The sequence below is a fragment of the Balaenoptera borealis genome (genome assembly GCF_965194805.1).
Source record: "Balaenoptera borealis genome assembly, chromosome: 17".
Classification (NCBI taxonomy): domain Eukaryota; kingdom Metazoa; phylum Chordata; class Mammalia; order Artiodactyla; family Balaenopteridae; genus Balaenoptera; species Balaenoptera borealis.
Window position 1 is genome coordinate 82,017,998 of NC_138876.1, and position 17,399 is coordinate 82,035,396.

Genomic DNA, 17,399 nt, shown 5'->3' on the forward strand with positions numbered 1-17,399 from the left:
CGAGCAGCACTCACCAGACTGAGAGGCTTGTCTGCTCCCCTGCCGGGGCGGGCAGGGCTGGGAGCTGAGGTTCGGGCTTCGGTCAGATCGCAGGGAGAGGACTGGGGTTGGCTGCGTGAACACAGCCTGAAGGGGCTAGTGCACCACAGCTAGCCAGGAGGGAGTCCAGGAAAAAGTCTGGAGCGGCCGAAGAGGCAAGAGACCATTGTTTTGGGGTGGGCAGGGAGAAGGGATTCAGAGCACCGCGTAAACGAGTTCCAGAGACGGGCGCGAGCCACAGCTGTCAGCGCAGATGACAGAGACGGGCATGAAATACTAAGGCTGCTGCTGCAGCCACCAAGAAGCCTGTGTGCAAGCACAGGTCACTCTCCACTCCGCCCCTCCCGGGAGCCTGTGCACCCCGCCACTGCCAGGGTCCCGTGATCCAGGGACAACTTCCCCGGGAGAACACACTGAGCGCCTCAGGCTGGTGCAACGTCCCGCTGGCCTCTGCTGCTGCAGGCTCGCCTCGCATCCGTACCCCTTCCTCCCCCGGCCTGAGGGAGCCAGAGCCCCCAAATCAGCTGCTCCTTTAACCCCGTCCTGTCTGAGCAAAGAACAGATGCCCTCAGGCGACCTACACACAGAGGCGGGGCCAAATCCAAAGCTGAACCCCGGGAGCTGTGCGAACAAAGAAGAGAAAGGGAAATCTCTCCCAGCAGCCTCAGAAGCAGCGTATTAAAGCTCCACAATCAACTTGATGTACCTCCATCCCTGGAATACCTGAATAGAAAACAAATCATCCCAAATTGAGGAGGTGGACTTTGGGAGCAACTGTAGACTTGGGGTTTTCTTTCTGCATCTAATTTTTTCTGGTTTTATGTTTATCTTAGTTTAGTATTTAGAGCTTATTATCATTGGTAGATTCCTTTATTGATTTGGCTGCTCTCTTCCTTTTTTTTATATATATATATTTTTTTCAGTTTTCACTTTTTGTGAGTGTGTGGTGTGTATGCTTCTTTGTGTGATTTTGTCTGTAGAGCTTTGCTTTTACCTTTGTCCTAGGGTTCTGTCTGTCTGGTTTTTTTTTTTAATATAGTTTTTAGTGCTTGTTATCATTGGTGGATTTGTTTTTTGGTTTGGTTGCTCTCTTCTTTCTTTCTTTTATTACTTTTTAATTTTTTAATTTTTAATAATTCAAAATTTTTTTTATTTTAATAACTTTATTTCTTTTTATTTTATTTTTTCCTTTCTCTCTCTCTTCCTTCCTTCCTTCCTCCCTCCTACCCTCTCTCTCTCTCTCTTTCTCTCTTTCTTTCTTTCTTTCTTTTTTTTCTCCCTTTTATTCTGAGCCATGTGGCTGACAGGGTCTTTGTGCTACGGCCAGGTCTCAGGCCTGTGCCTCTGAGGTGGGAGAGCCGAGTTCAGGACATTGGTTCACAACAGACCTCCCAGCTCCATGTAATATCAACTGGCGAAAGCTCTCCCAGAGATCTCCATCTCAATGCTAAGACCCAGCTCCACTCAACAACCAGCAAGCTACAGTGCTGGACACCCTATGCCAAACAACCAGCAAGACAGGAACACAACCCGTCCCACTAGCAGAGAGGCTGCCTAAAATCATAATAAGGTCACAGATACCCCAAAACACACCACCGGATGTGGTCCTGCCCACCAGAAAGACAAGATCCAGCCTCATCCACCAGAACACAGGCACTAGTCCCCTACACCAGGAAGCCTACGCAACCCACTGAACCAACCTTAGCCACTGGGGGCAGACACCAAAAACAATGGGAACTACAAACCTGCAGCCTGTGAAAAGGAGACACCAAACTCAGTAAATTAAGCAAAATGAGAAGACAAAGAAACACACAGCAGATGAAAGAGCAAGGTAAACACCCACCAGACCAAACAAATGAAGAGGAAATAGGCAGTCTACCTGAAAAAGAATTCAGAGTAATGATAGTGAAGATGATCCAAAACCTTGGAAATAGAATGGAGAAAATACAAAAAAACAATTAACAGGGACCTAGAAGAACAAAAGAGCAAACGAACAATGACGAACAACACAATAAATGAAATTAAAAATTCTCTAGAAGGAATCAATAGCAGAATAACTGAGGCAGAAAAACGGATAAGTGACCTGGAAGATAAAATAGTGGGAATAACTACTGTAGAGAAGAATAAAGAAAAAAGAATGAAAAGAATTGAGGACGGTCTTAGAGACCTCTGGGACAACATTAAACACACCAACATTCAAATTATAGGGGTCCCAGAAGAAGAAGAGAAAAAGAAAGGGACTGAGAACATATTTGACGAGATTATAGTTGAAAACTTCCCTAATATGGGAAAGGAAATAGTCAAGTCCAGGAAGCACAGAGAGTCCCATCCAGGATAAATCCAAGGAGAAACACACCAAGACACATATTAATCAAACTATCAAAAATTAAATACAAACAAAAAATATTAAAAGCAGCAAGGGAAAAACAACAAATAACATACAAGGGAATCCACATAAGGTTAACAGCTGATCTTTCAGCAGAAACTCTGCAAGCCAGAAGGGAGTGGCAAGACATATTTAAAGTGATGAAAGGGAAGAACCTACAACCAAGATTACTCTACCCAGCAAGGATCTCATTCAGATTAGATGGAGAAATTAAAACCTTTACTGACAAGCAAAAGCTAAGAGAATTCAGCACCACCAAACCAGCTTTACAACAAATGCTATAGGAACTTCTCTAGGCAGGAAACACAAGAGAAAGAAAAGACCTACAATAACAAACCCAAAACAATTAAGAAAATGGTAATAGGAACATACATATCGATAGTTACCTTAAATGTAAATTGATTAAGTGCTCCCATCAAAAGACATAGATTGGCTGAATGGATACAAAAACAAGAACCACATATATGCTGTCTACAAGAGACCCACTTCAGACCTAGGGACACATACAGACTGAAAGTGAGGGGATGTGAAAAGATATTCCATGCAAATGGAAATCAGAAGAAAGCTGGAGTAGCAATTCTCATATCAGACAAAATAGACTTTAAAATAAAGACTATTACAAGAGACAAAGAAGGACACTACATAATGATCAAGGGATCAATCCAAGAAGAAGATATAACAATTGTAAATATTTATGCACCCAACATAGGAGCACCTCAATACATAAGGCAAATGATAACAGCCATAAAAGGGGAAATCGACAGTAACACAGTCATAGTAGGGGACTTTAACCCCCCACTTTCACCAATGGACAGATCATCCAAACCGAAAATAAATAAGGAAACACAAGCTTTAAATGACACATTAAACAAGATGGACTTAATTGATATTTATAAGACATTCTATCCAGAAAAAAACAGAATACACTTTCTTCTCAAGTCCTCATGGAACATTCTCCAGGACAGATCATATCTCAGGTCACAAATCAAGCCTTGGTAAATTTAAGACAATTGAAATCATATCAAGTATAATTTCAAACCACAACACTATGAGACCAGATATCAATTACAGTAAAAAATACAAACACATGGAGGCTAAACAATATACTACTAAGTAACCAAGAGAGCACTGATGAAATCAAAGAGGAAATCAAAAAATGCCTAGAAACAAATGACAATGAAAACACGATGACCCAAAACCTATGGGATGCAGCAAAAGCAGTTCTAAGAGGGAAGTTTATAGCAACACAATCCTACCTCAAGGAACAAGAAACATCTCAGATAAACAACCTAACCTTACACCTAAAGCAAGTAGAGAAAGAAGAACAAAAACCCCCAAAGTTAGCAGAAGGAAAGAAATCATAAAGATCAGATCAGAAATAAATGAAAAAGAAATGAAGGAAAGAATAGCAAAGATCAATAAAACTAAAAGCTAGTTCTTTGAGAAGATAAACAAAATTGATAAACTATTAGCCAGACTCATCAAGAAAAAAAGGAAGACTCAAATCAATAGAATTAGAAATGAAAAGGGAGAAGTAACAACTGACACTGCAGAAATACAAAGGATCATGAGAGATTACTACAAGCAACTATATGCCAATAAAGTGGACAACCTGGAAGAAATGGACAAATTCTTAGAAAAGCACAACCTTCCGAGACTGAACCAGGAAGAAATAGAAAATTTAAACAGACCAATCACAAGCACTGAAATTGAGACTGTGATTAAAAATCTTCCAACAAACAAAAGCCCAGGACCAGGTGACTTCACAGGCGAATTCTATCAAACATTTAGAGAATAGCTAACACCTATCCTTCTCAAACTCTTCCAAAATATAGCAGAGGGAGGAACACTCCCAAACTCATTCTACGAGGCCACCATCACTTTGATACCAAAACCAGACAAAGATGTCACAAAGAAAGAAAACTACAGGCCAATATCACTGATGAACATAGATGCAAAAATCCTCAACAAAATACTAGCAAACAGAATCCAACAGCACATTGAAAGGATCATGATCTTAAGGAGAAACTAAGAAGGTGAACAATGAAATCAAATGTGCATGGTTGCAGATAGTTTCTAGAGATCCTTGGAAACTGGAAAAAAATTAAGAATACATCTCCATTTCTTAGTATAAGATGCTGGTTAGCTAATGTAAATCAAGCGCTGATGAAGTTTTATGTGATATAAAAAGAGAAAACAAACTCATCCAGATATTATGGTTCAAATATTTGGGGGCAGGGAAGAACTCTGTTTATGTCACTCTAGGTTGGTGGTTGTCATCAGAGCATTTTCCTTTAACTGATTTTGCTTCTCACAGTTTTCTGTCCTTGCACTACTGAATTTAAAGATTTTCTCAGTGCTCAGATTTTTAATGCAGCTTACCATGGTGGGACAGTGGGAAACCTCTCCCCAGGGTTGGTCTAGAGATATTGATTTTCTGACGGTCAACTCAGCAATCCCATTCTTCCTTCAACACCTGAGACTTATAAATATCTTTTAATAATAAGATACAACTAGCCCCTATTTTATCAACATTTTCCTTTTATATGTAAAATTTCTCCTGAAATTTGAATGGTTTGAGTCCAAAGGTGTTTTTGTTTAAACTTTATTTCTTCAATCAGACATTTGGAGTTCTGAGAGAATTTTTTAGCTAATTTAAGGAGATCACTTCATTAATTGATTAAGAGAGCTAATTTTAAGACAAAACTCAGGGGATAAAATTTTAACGTAAAGTCACAGTGCCTTCATTTATTGAATAAAACGTGAGAGCAGTCCAGCTCTATTAAAGTAAATTAGATTTAGTTCTGAACCTAATTGGGGATATTAACAGTTTTCCAGAGAGAAGTCAAATGTGACTCACCCTGCTTAAGATAGGTGATAGGCTTCATGTCACACGCGGAATAAAAGCCAGGGTCCTCAGCATCCCCTGAAGCTTTATCCTGGACCCTCGTCATTCTGAGCTAAAGGACATCTACATATACGGTCCCCTGTGCCTGGAGAGCTGTTTACCTTTACTTTTAACCTGGTATAAACTCTAGCCACATCCAGGAGTTCAGCCAAAGGGCTCCTTCCTCAGTTTCTCCTTACCTGCAGTGATTACTTCTATAGCACTGGATCATGGCTGGGGTTTACGTTTCTCTACATGACACTCTGGTCAATGTCTGCTTTCCCTCTAGAATGTAAAGGGCCTGAGGTCAGGGCAGGTTTCCTTTACCATCTTCCCCCTGACCTATCCTGAGGCTCGCCAGGGTGTATGGCTTGAGGCCATGGTTTAGAGAATAAATGAATTACTTGAGCTCTGTTGATGCAGGGTAAAATGAGATTAGAAAAAGTGAGGTGACGTTCTAGAGTGCATCCCAGAGAATATTAAAACACACACCTTTCAGTTTTGAGATAGCCTTTCTACAAAGCATAATTAATTTTATAGCTAGATAGGAACAAGGATATAAAGTCCCATCTAAAGCATTTTGTGCATGACTCTATACAATGATTTTGCCAGTACAACTCTGAAATTCCACTAAATCAAACCCAGAATGTTTTTATAATGCTGGGAATCTTGCCAAATAAATCCTTTCAATTCAATATTTTCATTACAGTCAATCAATCAATCATATTCTGGGCTTTGGAAAGAAAAGGATACACAGACCCCAACATTACATATCCATTTAGAGAATGGAAAATACTTACAAACAGATAATAACAGACAGTAATTAAGGTTTAGAGCCCCGTCAACAGGTGTGGGAGAGGCACCTAAAGGAATATCATCTGAAAGAACATGGACAAATACCCTTATACATTTGAATGCCATGCTTATCTGCCAAAATCACTTAGTCTAGCTCTGGCAAAATTAATGGCTTTCCCACATAAGTTATGATTGCCTTCATATGGAAATCCAAAATAGGGAATTCTATAGAGGCAGAAAGTAGACTGCTGCTTGCTCAGACCTGAGCCGGGGGATGGGGGATAGAAGGGGGATGCTGACGGTATGGGTTTTCTCCTCAGTGGATGAAAATGTTCTAAAACTGACTGTAGTGATGGGTGCACACATCTGTGAATATAATAAAAATCATTGAATTGCACACTCTAAATGGGTAGATTGTATGGTATGTGAATGACATCTCAATAAGCTATTTAAGTTAAAAAATCATCCTTCAAATGATAATTCATCAGTGGTTTTACCTGATTCTTGGAACTAATGCACACTCTTCTAGCTAAGCTTTATTACCTGCTTATTACCCTCCTACTTCTGTGGTGCAAAGGTATGTACTCTGTACATACCTCTGGGGGAAACAGAAGAATCAGACTCAAATAATGAGAACAGGGCAGAATGAGGAAATGAATGCAAATGTGCCTGTGCTTGTAGCAACACTTGATATTTAAAGACTTTTGCCCTGAAACCACTAATAAATGAAAATACAGACATTTATGACAACTACTATGAAGATGTATATGTTTATTTGGTAAATATGATATAATTAATACCCAACCCTTGATATTAAGAAATTGCTTGATGCTGGACATTTCAATCCATTTATTTCAGTTTTAAATAAACTAGAATGTGAATAACTTAGAGAGGAAACATTATTTATGTTTCCAAATAGAGAGCGTAGAGATAATTTAGTGCAGGTTTTACAGCTATAGAGCATATTTATTGGGAATAAGGACTATGTCATCAGCTTTGATGGGGGTTGAGGCCCAGCTCTGCCAGTTACAACAAACAGGTAAATTACTTAACCTCTTAATACTTAATCTCATTGTCTGTAGAGGTCTAACAACAGTTATCTACTTTCTGGATACTAAAGACCTAAGGAAACAATATAAAGTATTTAGCTCAGAATCCGGCACTTCAAGAGCAGTTAATAAATATTAGCAATTATTGTTTATAAATGATAAGATTTTAATGGTATTAATACTTATAATTTCACTTTGATTGCTGCAAAGTTAAAGATTCCAGATAGAAATCACCTTTGATCACAAACATTTCCCTGATGGACATCGATAACTTATTGTTTAGGTAAGAAGAGCTGAGTCTTTTGAAAAATACTCCATAAAACATCTTTCTAGTAATAATATTCAAAACACTCTTTCTCTAAAAGGTAATTCTTTTAATGACAATGGCCAGAGGTATGATTTAATAATATGCAAATGGATGGTATTGCATTTTAAGAGATATAGAAGAAAAATTAAAGTCTCAGGAAGTCAAGATGGCAGCTTACTTTAAGGTGATTACATGGTAATTCTTACAAGAAGAATGGGGCAAAAATGCAGGACTATTAGATCCCTTGATGAGAAACTTTAGTGATTACTGGGGCTGTAGTGTGGAGACCATTAATTTATATTTAGAAATGGTAAGTATCTGGATGGTTCAGACAAGCGGACCAGAAAATGCAATAGGAATACTGGTGCACCTAGAGCAGAGCCAGAGGCCACGTGCAGATCAAGGTGAAGAGGGCATTCCTGCAGGGAAGCTGAGGCTATAAACCAGGTGGGCGCAGGAGCCTGAGAGCTTCTAGCAGCAGCTTCAGTCTGAGGACACAGAAAAATAGGTGATCATAAGTGGAAAGTTTAGTGATTCTTTTGTCTAGCTTTTGGAGAATGTTTTGTTTTTGAAATCTAAAAATGTAATTAGAAGAGCTTGGCATTTTAATGAGACGCAAACAAGAACAAAAACTAATACAAGGGGAAAAACACCCAAGTTTGTGATTTCTGAAGGATGTTTGAATCAAGGAAGACTGAGTAATGGTAACAGCCACGAAGCATCCCAAACAATTGTCAGAAAAGATCCAAAGTTACAGCAGATATGGGAATGGCTCTAAAAAGCAGCACGAGACTAAAGATGGTGTAAAAGGGAAGGATTCCTGGGAGACTGAGAAAGGAGTGAGCATCCTGCACGAACCCCAGAAGCCGCTCATGGCCAAGGGTCAGGCCAGCAGGGACGGCCGGAGCTCCTCTCTGTTCTTTTCTGAGGTCATGGACGGGGCTGGGGGCACGGACGGGGCTGGGGATGGACGGGGCTGGGGGCACGGACGGGGCTGGGGATGGACGGGGCTGGTCATGGATGGGGCTGGGGGCATGGACGGGGCTGGGGATGGACGGGGCTGGGGGCACGGACGGGGCTGGGGATGGACGGGGCTGGGGATGGACGGGGCTGGGGGCACGGACGGGGCTGGGGATGGACGGGGCTGGTCATGGACGGGGCTGGGGATGGACGGGGCTGGGGGCACGGACGGGGCTGGGGATGGACGGGGCTGGTCATGGATGGGGCTGGGGGCATGGACGGGGCTGGGGATGGACGGGGCTGGGGGCACGGACGGGGCTGGGGAGGCACTGTGACTTAGAGACACAGGCGGGACCAGGTGGACACGTGTGCAGGCCATGCCTCTAGATCCCACCTCATTGCACCCCAGGGCCAGTCACTAGATTTGCTAAATCGATAGATAAATAAATGGTCAGCATCAAAATATGAATTTTGCATTTAGGCTAGAACACTTTCTTAAACTGTTGCTTATGTATATTTTAATTCTCAGATCTAAAGAAAATAGTGCAAATGGATAAACACAGTTTATCCAATTTACATATGACAGGGTAAAGAGAAAAAGGATTTGTATAAAATATAACTATTTAAAATAAATAAATGAATGATAAATAATCACATGTTAAGATATGTTAACGGAATGGAAGATAGTTTAAAAATAGAAAAGCAAAGGTCAGAGGTAAGTAGTGAGAAACCTAAGATGGAAAACCCTAAAAGGAAAGTCTTCAGGCTGAATGGATAATATTCTAAATAAAAATACTGATGTTTTCATTTCTGGTTGGTTTGTGTGTCATAAGAATTATAAAATAATTTTGTTTTTTGTCAAACCTCTTAATATATGGCACCCATCACAATTCAAATATTACTTCTGTGGCCAGTATTTTGAATGGAAAATATACACTTATTTGATTTAAAAAATAACTCTATTTATTACATGTATAAGAGTTTTGTTTGGGTTGAAATAATGTAAATATTAAACAGAAATGATTTATTTGGCAAAATTCTTAATGTTTAAAAACTGTCTAGGTTAAAATGTGGTACTTCAGTAAAAATAAGTAACATTGTATTATTGAGTTTCACTCTAAATGGAAATAGAACAGAAAGAAAAGAACATTTCCATCCTACACAAAATTCATACAGCTCCACTCCCAGAAATAGAGTCAGTGCTTATGTCAAATGAAAGCAGCTCTCGTGAATGGGTTTTATTCACACTCAGCTCCTGTTCTCTCTTCATGGACATTTACAATCTTCAGTGGTATCTTTAAATCTTTCATGGCAATCTCAATAAATATGGAAAAAAACAAAAACAAGAAAACTTGTTTCTTGGTTTATTCCCACAACATCATTTCCACATCCGATAATTTGTCCTACATATCTCCTTGGCCTTAGTTGATGACAGATAGAGTGAAGGTAAAAAATAAACCTTAAAACTAACATTTTATATAGTAATACTCTCATCACTTGACAAAGACCATGCTACTCTACATTGGTCAGTTTTCTGAATCATTTTCATAATGTCAACTAGAGATGATAGTCACCAAATTTAGAGTTCCACTTTCCAAGCGTATGTACCTCAAGCTGTGTTAAAATTTCATGAAATGTACACCAGAGATGTATGATTTTCACCCTACACAGGCAAAATGCCTAACCCAACAACCAAGATAAAGTTAAATTTCATTGATCTCTGCAGAGATGTAGGTTTCTAAAGGGCATTTAAAATCATTGAGTTAATTTTTTCAATATTTATATAACTTTCTGTCCTTTTTTAAAATTTATATTTTATTTCATTGATGATACATTGCAGGTGTGGTACATCTTTAATAGTCAGTGATATACAGAAAGAAAAGCCCTTTGAAACGTAATAATAACTAGAAAAGAACAGATATGGTCCGTTTTTAAAAGAACTGAGATGCTAAAACTTTAAATCTATCCTATATACTTGGCATTGGAACATGAGATTTTACTGATTTCTTAAATAAAAAAAGAAAACTGTACAAAAGAAAAAGATGACTAGAACAGAACTAATGCTTAACTTACTATCAGACCTTATATGAACCTAAAACGTGTTCGGCTCCTTTCACTGACAGACCAGTATTTCCCGCTCTGGCTCGTTAAAAGATAGGCACACCGCAAGACCATATTTGATATTTTAGATGAAACTAGATAAAGAAAATTAATGAGTTCTATTCAATTCCAGGTAAGGTAAATTTCCCAAATACTTTTCTAAAATCTCTTAATCAAAAGGTGGCCAAGATTTTGAGAGCCTGCTTAATTTCATCTCAGTCCAAATACTGAGGAGTTTGCTATAGCCATTCTCGTCTACTTATCTGCAAAAAGTTAAAGTTCACAGAAACGCGGGCGTTACAGCACAGACTCTGTAAGGATAGACAGGAGAGATGGGCTACCTTTATGCTTAATCCAAATCCTCCTACAGTTTGTCTTCTAATGGTCACCGTTCTTTCCTGAAAGACAGATTTTAACAGTGGTTAGTGTTGCCTGCTACTATACCTACACACCATTTTCCTCTGCTGGGTTTTGTGCTTGCTCTTCAAAAAAAGGACATTTTGTGACAGCATAAAGGCCCCAAACCGTGCAATAAATGGAGTATTTTGGAATTTTTAAATCGAAGGCTAACAATTTATTTGTCAAGATAAAAGGGACTGCAGTTTATTAAACTGCTAAATTCTCAAGTTAACTTCTTTCAATGATTTTTTGGACATAGTTTGGAATCTGAACTTTAAAACCTCTTCTCATTCTCACATTATGTATTCTTGTTGTTGAAAAATAATTCAACATCACATGGTAAATATTATCTTTGCCAACCAAGGTCATATCTCCATTACTACCGGTCATGTGGTTTGAGGAGACTTGAGTGCCGGGCTGGGAGACTGCCATGTTTCAGCACGTAAATGGTCCATGTGTACGTCTGGGGTTGGAACTCTAAATAAACCAGGTTCACAATGATTGCTTGTTTGAAAGAAGAATGCATTTTACAGTTAACTGATAATTATAATAAAATTATCAGTTTTCAAAAGCAGTCCTCTTTTGCCTTCCACAATGGAACCAATCATTCAACCACTGGCATATGAAACTTAAAAATCGCAAAGAGCCACATTTGGAAAAATCCTTTAGTTTCCAATAAAAAAATCAATATTACTGCTTTATGGTGATCATCTCTACATAATGCATATCTCCTGGCATGCTGAAGGGTTGAGAGCTTTTATTTATAACCTTCTCCATTTATTTATAACCTTCTCACCTTCTTGAACCTTCCCCTACCTAGAAAGGTTTAGACTCCACCTTTCTCCCCTGGTACCTGGAATAGATATTTGTTTTCTGGTCCCTGTGTCTCCACAAAGGCTCAGTTTATTTGGCTACATTATCTACTCCCCTACTTAATAGTCACCTGAGGTATTCCACCTGTGGTAGTTTAAAAAATACATTCTAAACAAATTTTATCATTTTAAGTACAATGGAAAAATACATTTAATAAAATTATTTCTTATATACCTTTATATAGATTTCTTTCTGAAGAAAGAAAAGTTACTCCGCACATTTAGATATCTAATTAATATTTATCCATATCATATTCCAATAGCTATATCACAGAGGAGCTCAAATACTGGGAGACTCAGAGGGATAAGTTAATTAAATGGTCGTCTTCAGTCTTACCAAACAGACAGGCAAGCTGCTTTCCCACTGCCTATCAAACTAAACTAAAGTTCTTAGATGGCACAGCTATTTTCTTAATTCTTTTCTGTAAGGAATAAATACTTGATTCCTTAAAATAGCATCAAAACCAAGGGTACAGTTAGCTCAGAAAACCCACATCAACTGTCTCAAAATAAAGATTTCAATCTGTCAAAGCAAATGCATTTTTAATAGCAAATGGTATCACCTAAAGTTTCTAGAACATCTTCCGTAGCACTCATTAGCCACAAGGGCAAATTGGTGAGTAAACTCCGGAGCAGCAGAGTGTGTGCTGAAGCCCTGCTTTTCTCTGAAGGAAGGACGAGCATGCAGGTTATTAAAGGTCTATGCGGTGCCTTTATTCATTCTGTACAAGACTGCTTTCCAATCTTTGGTGGAGAATATTTAGCACATGTTCCAAATTGGATACAAAATTGCTGATGCAGAGAAGAGTCTGACTAAAGAGTCAGCAGAACCTGCGGAAAAGCTCAGAAGCAGCACTTATTTTAATGTTTTTTAAACACACGGGTACACACGCACGCTCTTGCAAATGCAGACACCACCTCTAGACGCTACTTCTTCATTAGCTGACTCGTAAGGAAGTGGGGAGAGACGGGCAGGTCGAATTACTTCGTGTTTTAAAGCCAAAATTTTCAATTGGTGCCTGCAGGTAGCTGGAGGCATGAAAAGGCACACCACTGTCCAGTTGGTACCTGCTGACACCCTCCTGGTCGTCTGTAGGTCGTGTCAGCTGTGCCCTCCAGCCCCTCCCCACCTGCCCACGTTGGGGTCTCCCTCCTGCCCCAAAAATCAGAGGAAAGAAAGGGATGTTAATGAATTGTTTCAGCTGCTCACCTCATAAATCAGAGGGTGTCTGGAAGCTGCTCGGAAGCTGTATTTAGTTAACACAGTGTGAGTTTCATAACGACGTTGCCTAGCAACAAGGCACCATCCTTTGGGAAACCAAGTATAATTGCTTATTTTATTTCTTAAAACACACAGTTGAGACATGCTCCCACACACTCATATATACGACAAGCCTACATTTATTCTTCCCATTCCTTACAAAATGAAAGGATGGAGCCCAAGAGTAGTATCAGCCTATATTAAGTTGTGCCACACACCTAAATTCATTCATGTTATGGACAACATGTTGAAGTGCTTAACTTGCATTATATAAAAACATAATTGTTATCACCCCTGCCCTCTGGAATATTATATTTGACATACTCTCTGTGTTTACTGTCTGAACTACATGGGAACCAACATACACATGTTACCAAACAGAACACATTGCTCTTATATATCCCAGGAATGGACGTTTTTGAGATATGCAGTGAAAAAGAGGAGGGAGTGGTGAGAGTAAGGCAGAAACTAGAGATTGCAGTGAAGAACTGTACTGATTCTGCGTGCTGGGAACAAAGAAGATGCATAGGAAAGGAGAGAGGAAAAGTCATGAGCTCTTTTCGACAATTCAGGAAGAGTAACTAAACCTCAAAAAGGAATAAGAATAAAATGGTAGCTTCTAATTACCAAAAATCTAAATACTATGTGCCCTTATATATACAGTGGAATATTACTCAGCCATAAAATGAAACGAAATTGAATTATTTGTAGTGAGGTGGATGGACCTAGAGTCTGTCATACAGAGTGAAGTAAGTCAGAAAGAGAAAAACAAATACCGTGGGCTAACACATATATATGGAGTCTAAAAAAAAAAACGGTACTGATGAACCTAGTTGCAGGGCAGGAATAAAGATGCAGACGTAGAGAATGGACTTGACACAGGGTGAGAGGGGGAAGCTGGGTTGAAGTGAGAGTAGCACCGACATATATACACTACCGAAGGTAAAATAGTCGGCTGGTGGGAAGCGGCCACATAGCACAGGGAGATCAGCTTGGTGCTTTGCGATGACCCAGAGGGGGGATAGGGAGGGTGGGAGGGAGACGCAAGAGGGAGGGGATATGGGGATATATGTATGCATATGGCTGATTTGCTTTGTTGTGCAACAGAAACTAACACAGTATTGTGAAGCAACTATACTCCAGTAAAGATCTATTAAAAATAAATAAATAAATAAATAAATAAATAAATACTATGTGCCCTTACGGGTCTCATAGCACTCGTGATTGTTTATTAAAATACACCGTGACCTTGACTGTTTCTTCCCACTAGTTTTCTGAGTTCTGAACCTATGTCTTGTTCACAGTTGTAACCTTAGAATTTAGCATCGGGCCTAAATCAAAGTTAATCATCTGCTAAATGAATAAAGAGTTTTTTTCCCAAACATTTTCATTTCAAACACATAATCATCACAACATCCCACCTGCGTAGGCAATATTTTCCCAATTAAGAGTGAAAAAACTAAAATGCAAATGAGTTACAGTCACTTGGCCAAGATCCAAATCATGATTGAAATGAAAGTGTCTCTGATTCCCACCACCTTTTCCATCACACAAGCCCAAGACAAGATGGAGAAATAAGATGAAAGAAGCAAAGATACTAAAAAATAAGGAGCAGAAAGGGAAGGCGTCGTCAGAAACAACGCTCTTCCTCTGAGACTGGGAATGAGGCAAGCACGACCCCCGCCTAGCACCACCGACCTTCAGCTTGTGCTTGAAGTTATAGTTACAGCGCGGCAGAGCAGCGATAGGGGATGAAAGGCCTGCGGGCTAGAGAGGGAGAAAGGAAACTGCCTTTGTTCTTTGTCTATGTAGAAAATCCCAAAGAACCAACAAAAATCTCATGGAACTAATACGCAATTACAGCAAGGTCGCAGGAGACACAGTTAATATACAAAAGTCAACTGCTTTCCTGTACATCAGCCATGAAAATTGGAACGTGAAATTAAAATCACAGTACCATTTACAATAGCCCATTAAAAAGGGAATAGTTTGGTATAAATCTAACACGTAATGTTTTCTATGTGGAAAACTATAAAACTCTGAGGAAAGAAATCAAAGATGATCAAGATAAACAAGGAGAGATACCTTATATTCATGGATTAGAAGACTCAATATTTTCAAGATATCGATTCCTCCTAACTTGATCTATGGAATCAATACAATCCCAATAAAAATCCCAGCAAGTTGTTTCTGGGTATCAAGAGGCTGCCTCTCAGATTTATATGGAGAGAACCCATAACGGCCAACACGAAGTTGAAGCAGAAGGACCAAGCCAGAGGACATGGGGTCCCTGATTCAAGACTTGCTATAAAGCTACAGGAATCAAGACAGTGCAATTTTTTTGAAGACTAAACATATAGATCATTGGAACAGAACAGCAAGCCCAAAAATAGAACCAAGGAAAAAAAACAGAGTCAACTTATCTTGACAAAGGAACAAAGGCAGTTCAATGGAGAAAAGGATAGTCTTTCAATAACCACCCCCCAAAAAAATAAGAAAGAAAGGAATCCAAACATGAATGTTATCCTTTCACAAAAGTTAACACAGACTGAATCACAGACCTAAACATAATCACAATCTGATATAAAAATTCTAGGAGAAAACCTGTATGACTTTGGGTTTGGCAATGAGCTTCTAAAAGGAACACCAAAAGCATGGTCCATAAAAGAAAAAATTTGATGTTAGGAAATATTAAAATTGAAAACTTCTGCTTTACTGAAGATACTGTTAGGAGCGTGAAAAAAAGTCACAGATTGGAAGAAAATATTTGCAAAATATCTATTTGATAGGGACTTGTTTCCAAAATATGCAAAGAACTCAACACTCAGCAAGAAAACAACCAGCCTAATTTTAAAAGTGCCAAAATATTTGAGCAAACACCTCAACAAAGAATATACAGCTAGAAAGAAAGCTCTAGAAAAGGTGCTCAACAAAATTTATTAGAGGATTGCAGGTTAAAAAATGAGATAATATTATACACCTTTTAAAATGGCTAAAACCCAAAACGTTGACAATATCAAATGCTGGGGAGGATTCTCATCACTAAGAATTCTCATTCCTTGCTGGTGGGAATTCAAAAGAGAGTTCGGGGGTCTCTTACAAAGCTAACACGGTACAGGAATTGCACTCCTAGGTATTTACTCAACTAATTTTAAAATTTATGTTTACGCAAAAGCTGCACGCAAATGTTCATAGCAGCTTTATTCATAACTGCCAAAAACTGAAGTGACCAAGATGCTGTTTATTCATAGAATGAACAACAAATAAACAAACGAACAAATAAATAGAAATGAGCTATCCAGGTCCAAAAAGACATGAAGAAAACTCAAATGGATATCACTAAGCAAAAGAAGCCAGTCTGAAAAGGATATATACTCTGATCCCATCTGTAAGACGTTCTGAAAAGGCAAAACTAAAGGACAGGGAAATGACTAGTGGTTGCCAGGAGTTCGGGCAGAGGGAAGAGGCTGAATGGATGCAGCACAGGGATTTATAGGGCGAGGAGACCATTCTTCATGATACAGCAATAATGGACACATGACACTGTGCATTTGTCAAACCCCATAGAACTTCAGAGAAAAAGCAGTCCACCTTCACGTATGCACATCAGGAAGCTAGGGGGCCCAGAGCAAACTGTGACAAGTAATCTAACTGCATTACAGGTGTGCGTCAGCCCCCTTCCGAGAGGGATGGGAAAACGCGCTGCCTGAGCGACTTTGGAAACGAGCGGCGTCTGAGAGACACAGGCTACGGGCTGAGACCCTCCTTGATGACGCTGTCCCACGCGAGGGTGTAGTGACAATCCTGACAGTGCTATGCATGCACACTGAAATTAAACAAGCACCTGGGGGGGGGACCAGCTTCTCACTGTGGGGTGGGAGTTTACAGACACAAGCAGGGGGGCGGCTAGAACAGTCCATGGGCAAGGAAGACAGCGGGGAGGTATCAGTATGAACCCATGTTTAGCTTAATATGGATAGAGGTGGTTACATATAGAAATACTCATAGGTAAGTGAACCTACAAAGGTTATTGTCTGTCTTTTTAAAAATGGCTCTTCAGGGCTATAATTCATATACCTTAACACCAGCCACTTAAAGTGTACAATTTAGATGCTTTTAGTAGATTCACAGTTATGCATCCGTCATCACAATCAATTTTAGAACATTTGTATTCAATATTCCAAAATGTACCTAGAACCCCTCACTCCTGATTCCCTCCCCCATTCTAACCTTAGGCATTTAATCTATGTTCTATCTCTGTGGATTTGCCTATTATGGACATTTCACATAAATGAAATTATACAGTATGTAGTCCTTTGTGTCTGTCTTCTAACTACGATGTTT

The 17,399-nt window shown here is 39.3% G+C and overlaps 1 protein-coding gene across 7 annotated transcripts in view; it reads right to left on the minus strand.

Moving 5' to 3' along the window:
• SNTG1 (syntrophin gamma 1) overlaps window positions 1-17,399 on the minus strand; it is a 478,079-nt gene that overhangs the window by 172,120 nt on the left and 288,560 nt on the right. For all 7 annotated transcript variants that reach the window (XM_082363008.1, XM_082363004.1, XM_082363005.1 and 4 more), the window contains one exon: window positions 10,865-10,921. In XM_082363008.1, coding sequence (XP_082219134.1) covers window positions 10,865-10,921 — 57 coding nt within the window. The remainder of the gene's footprint in view (window positions 1-10,864; window positions 10,922-17,399) is intronic.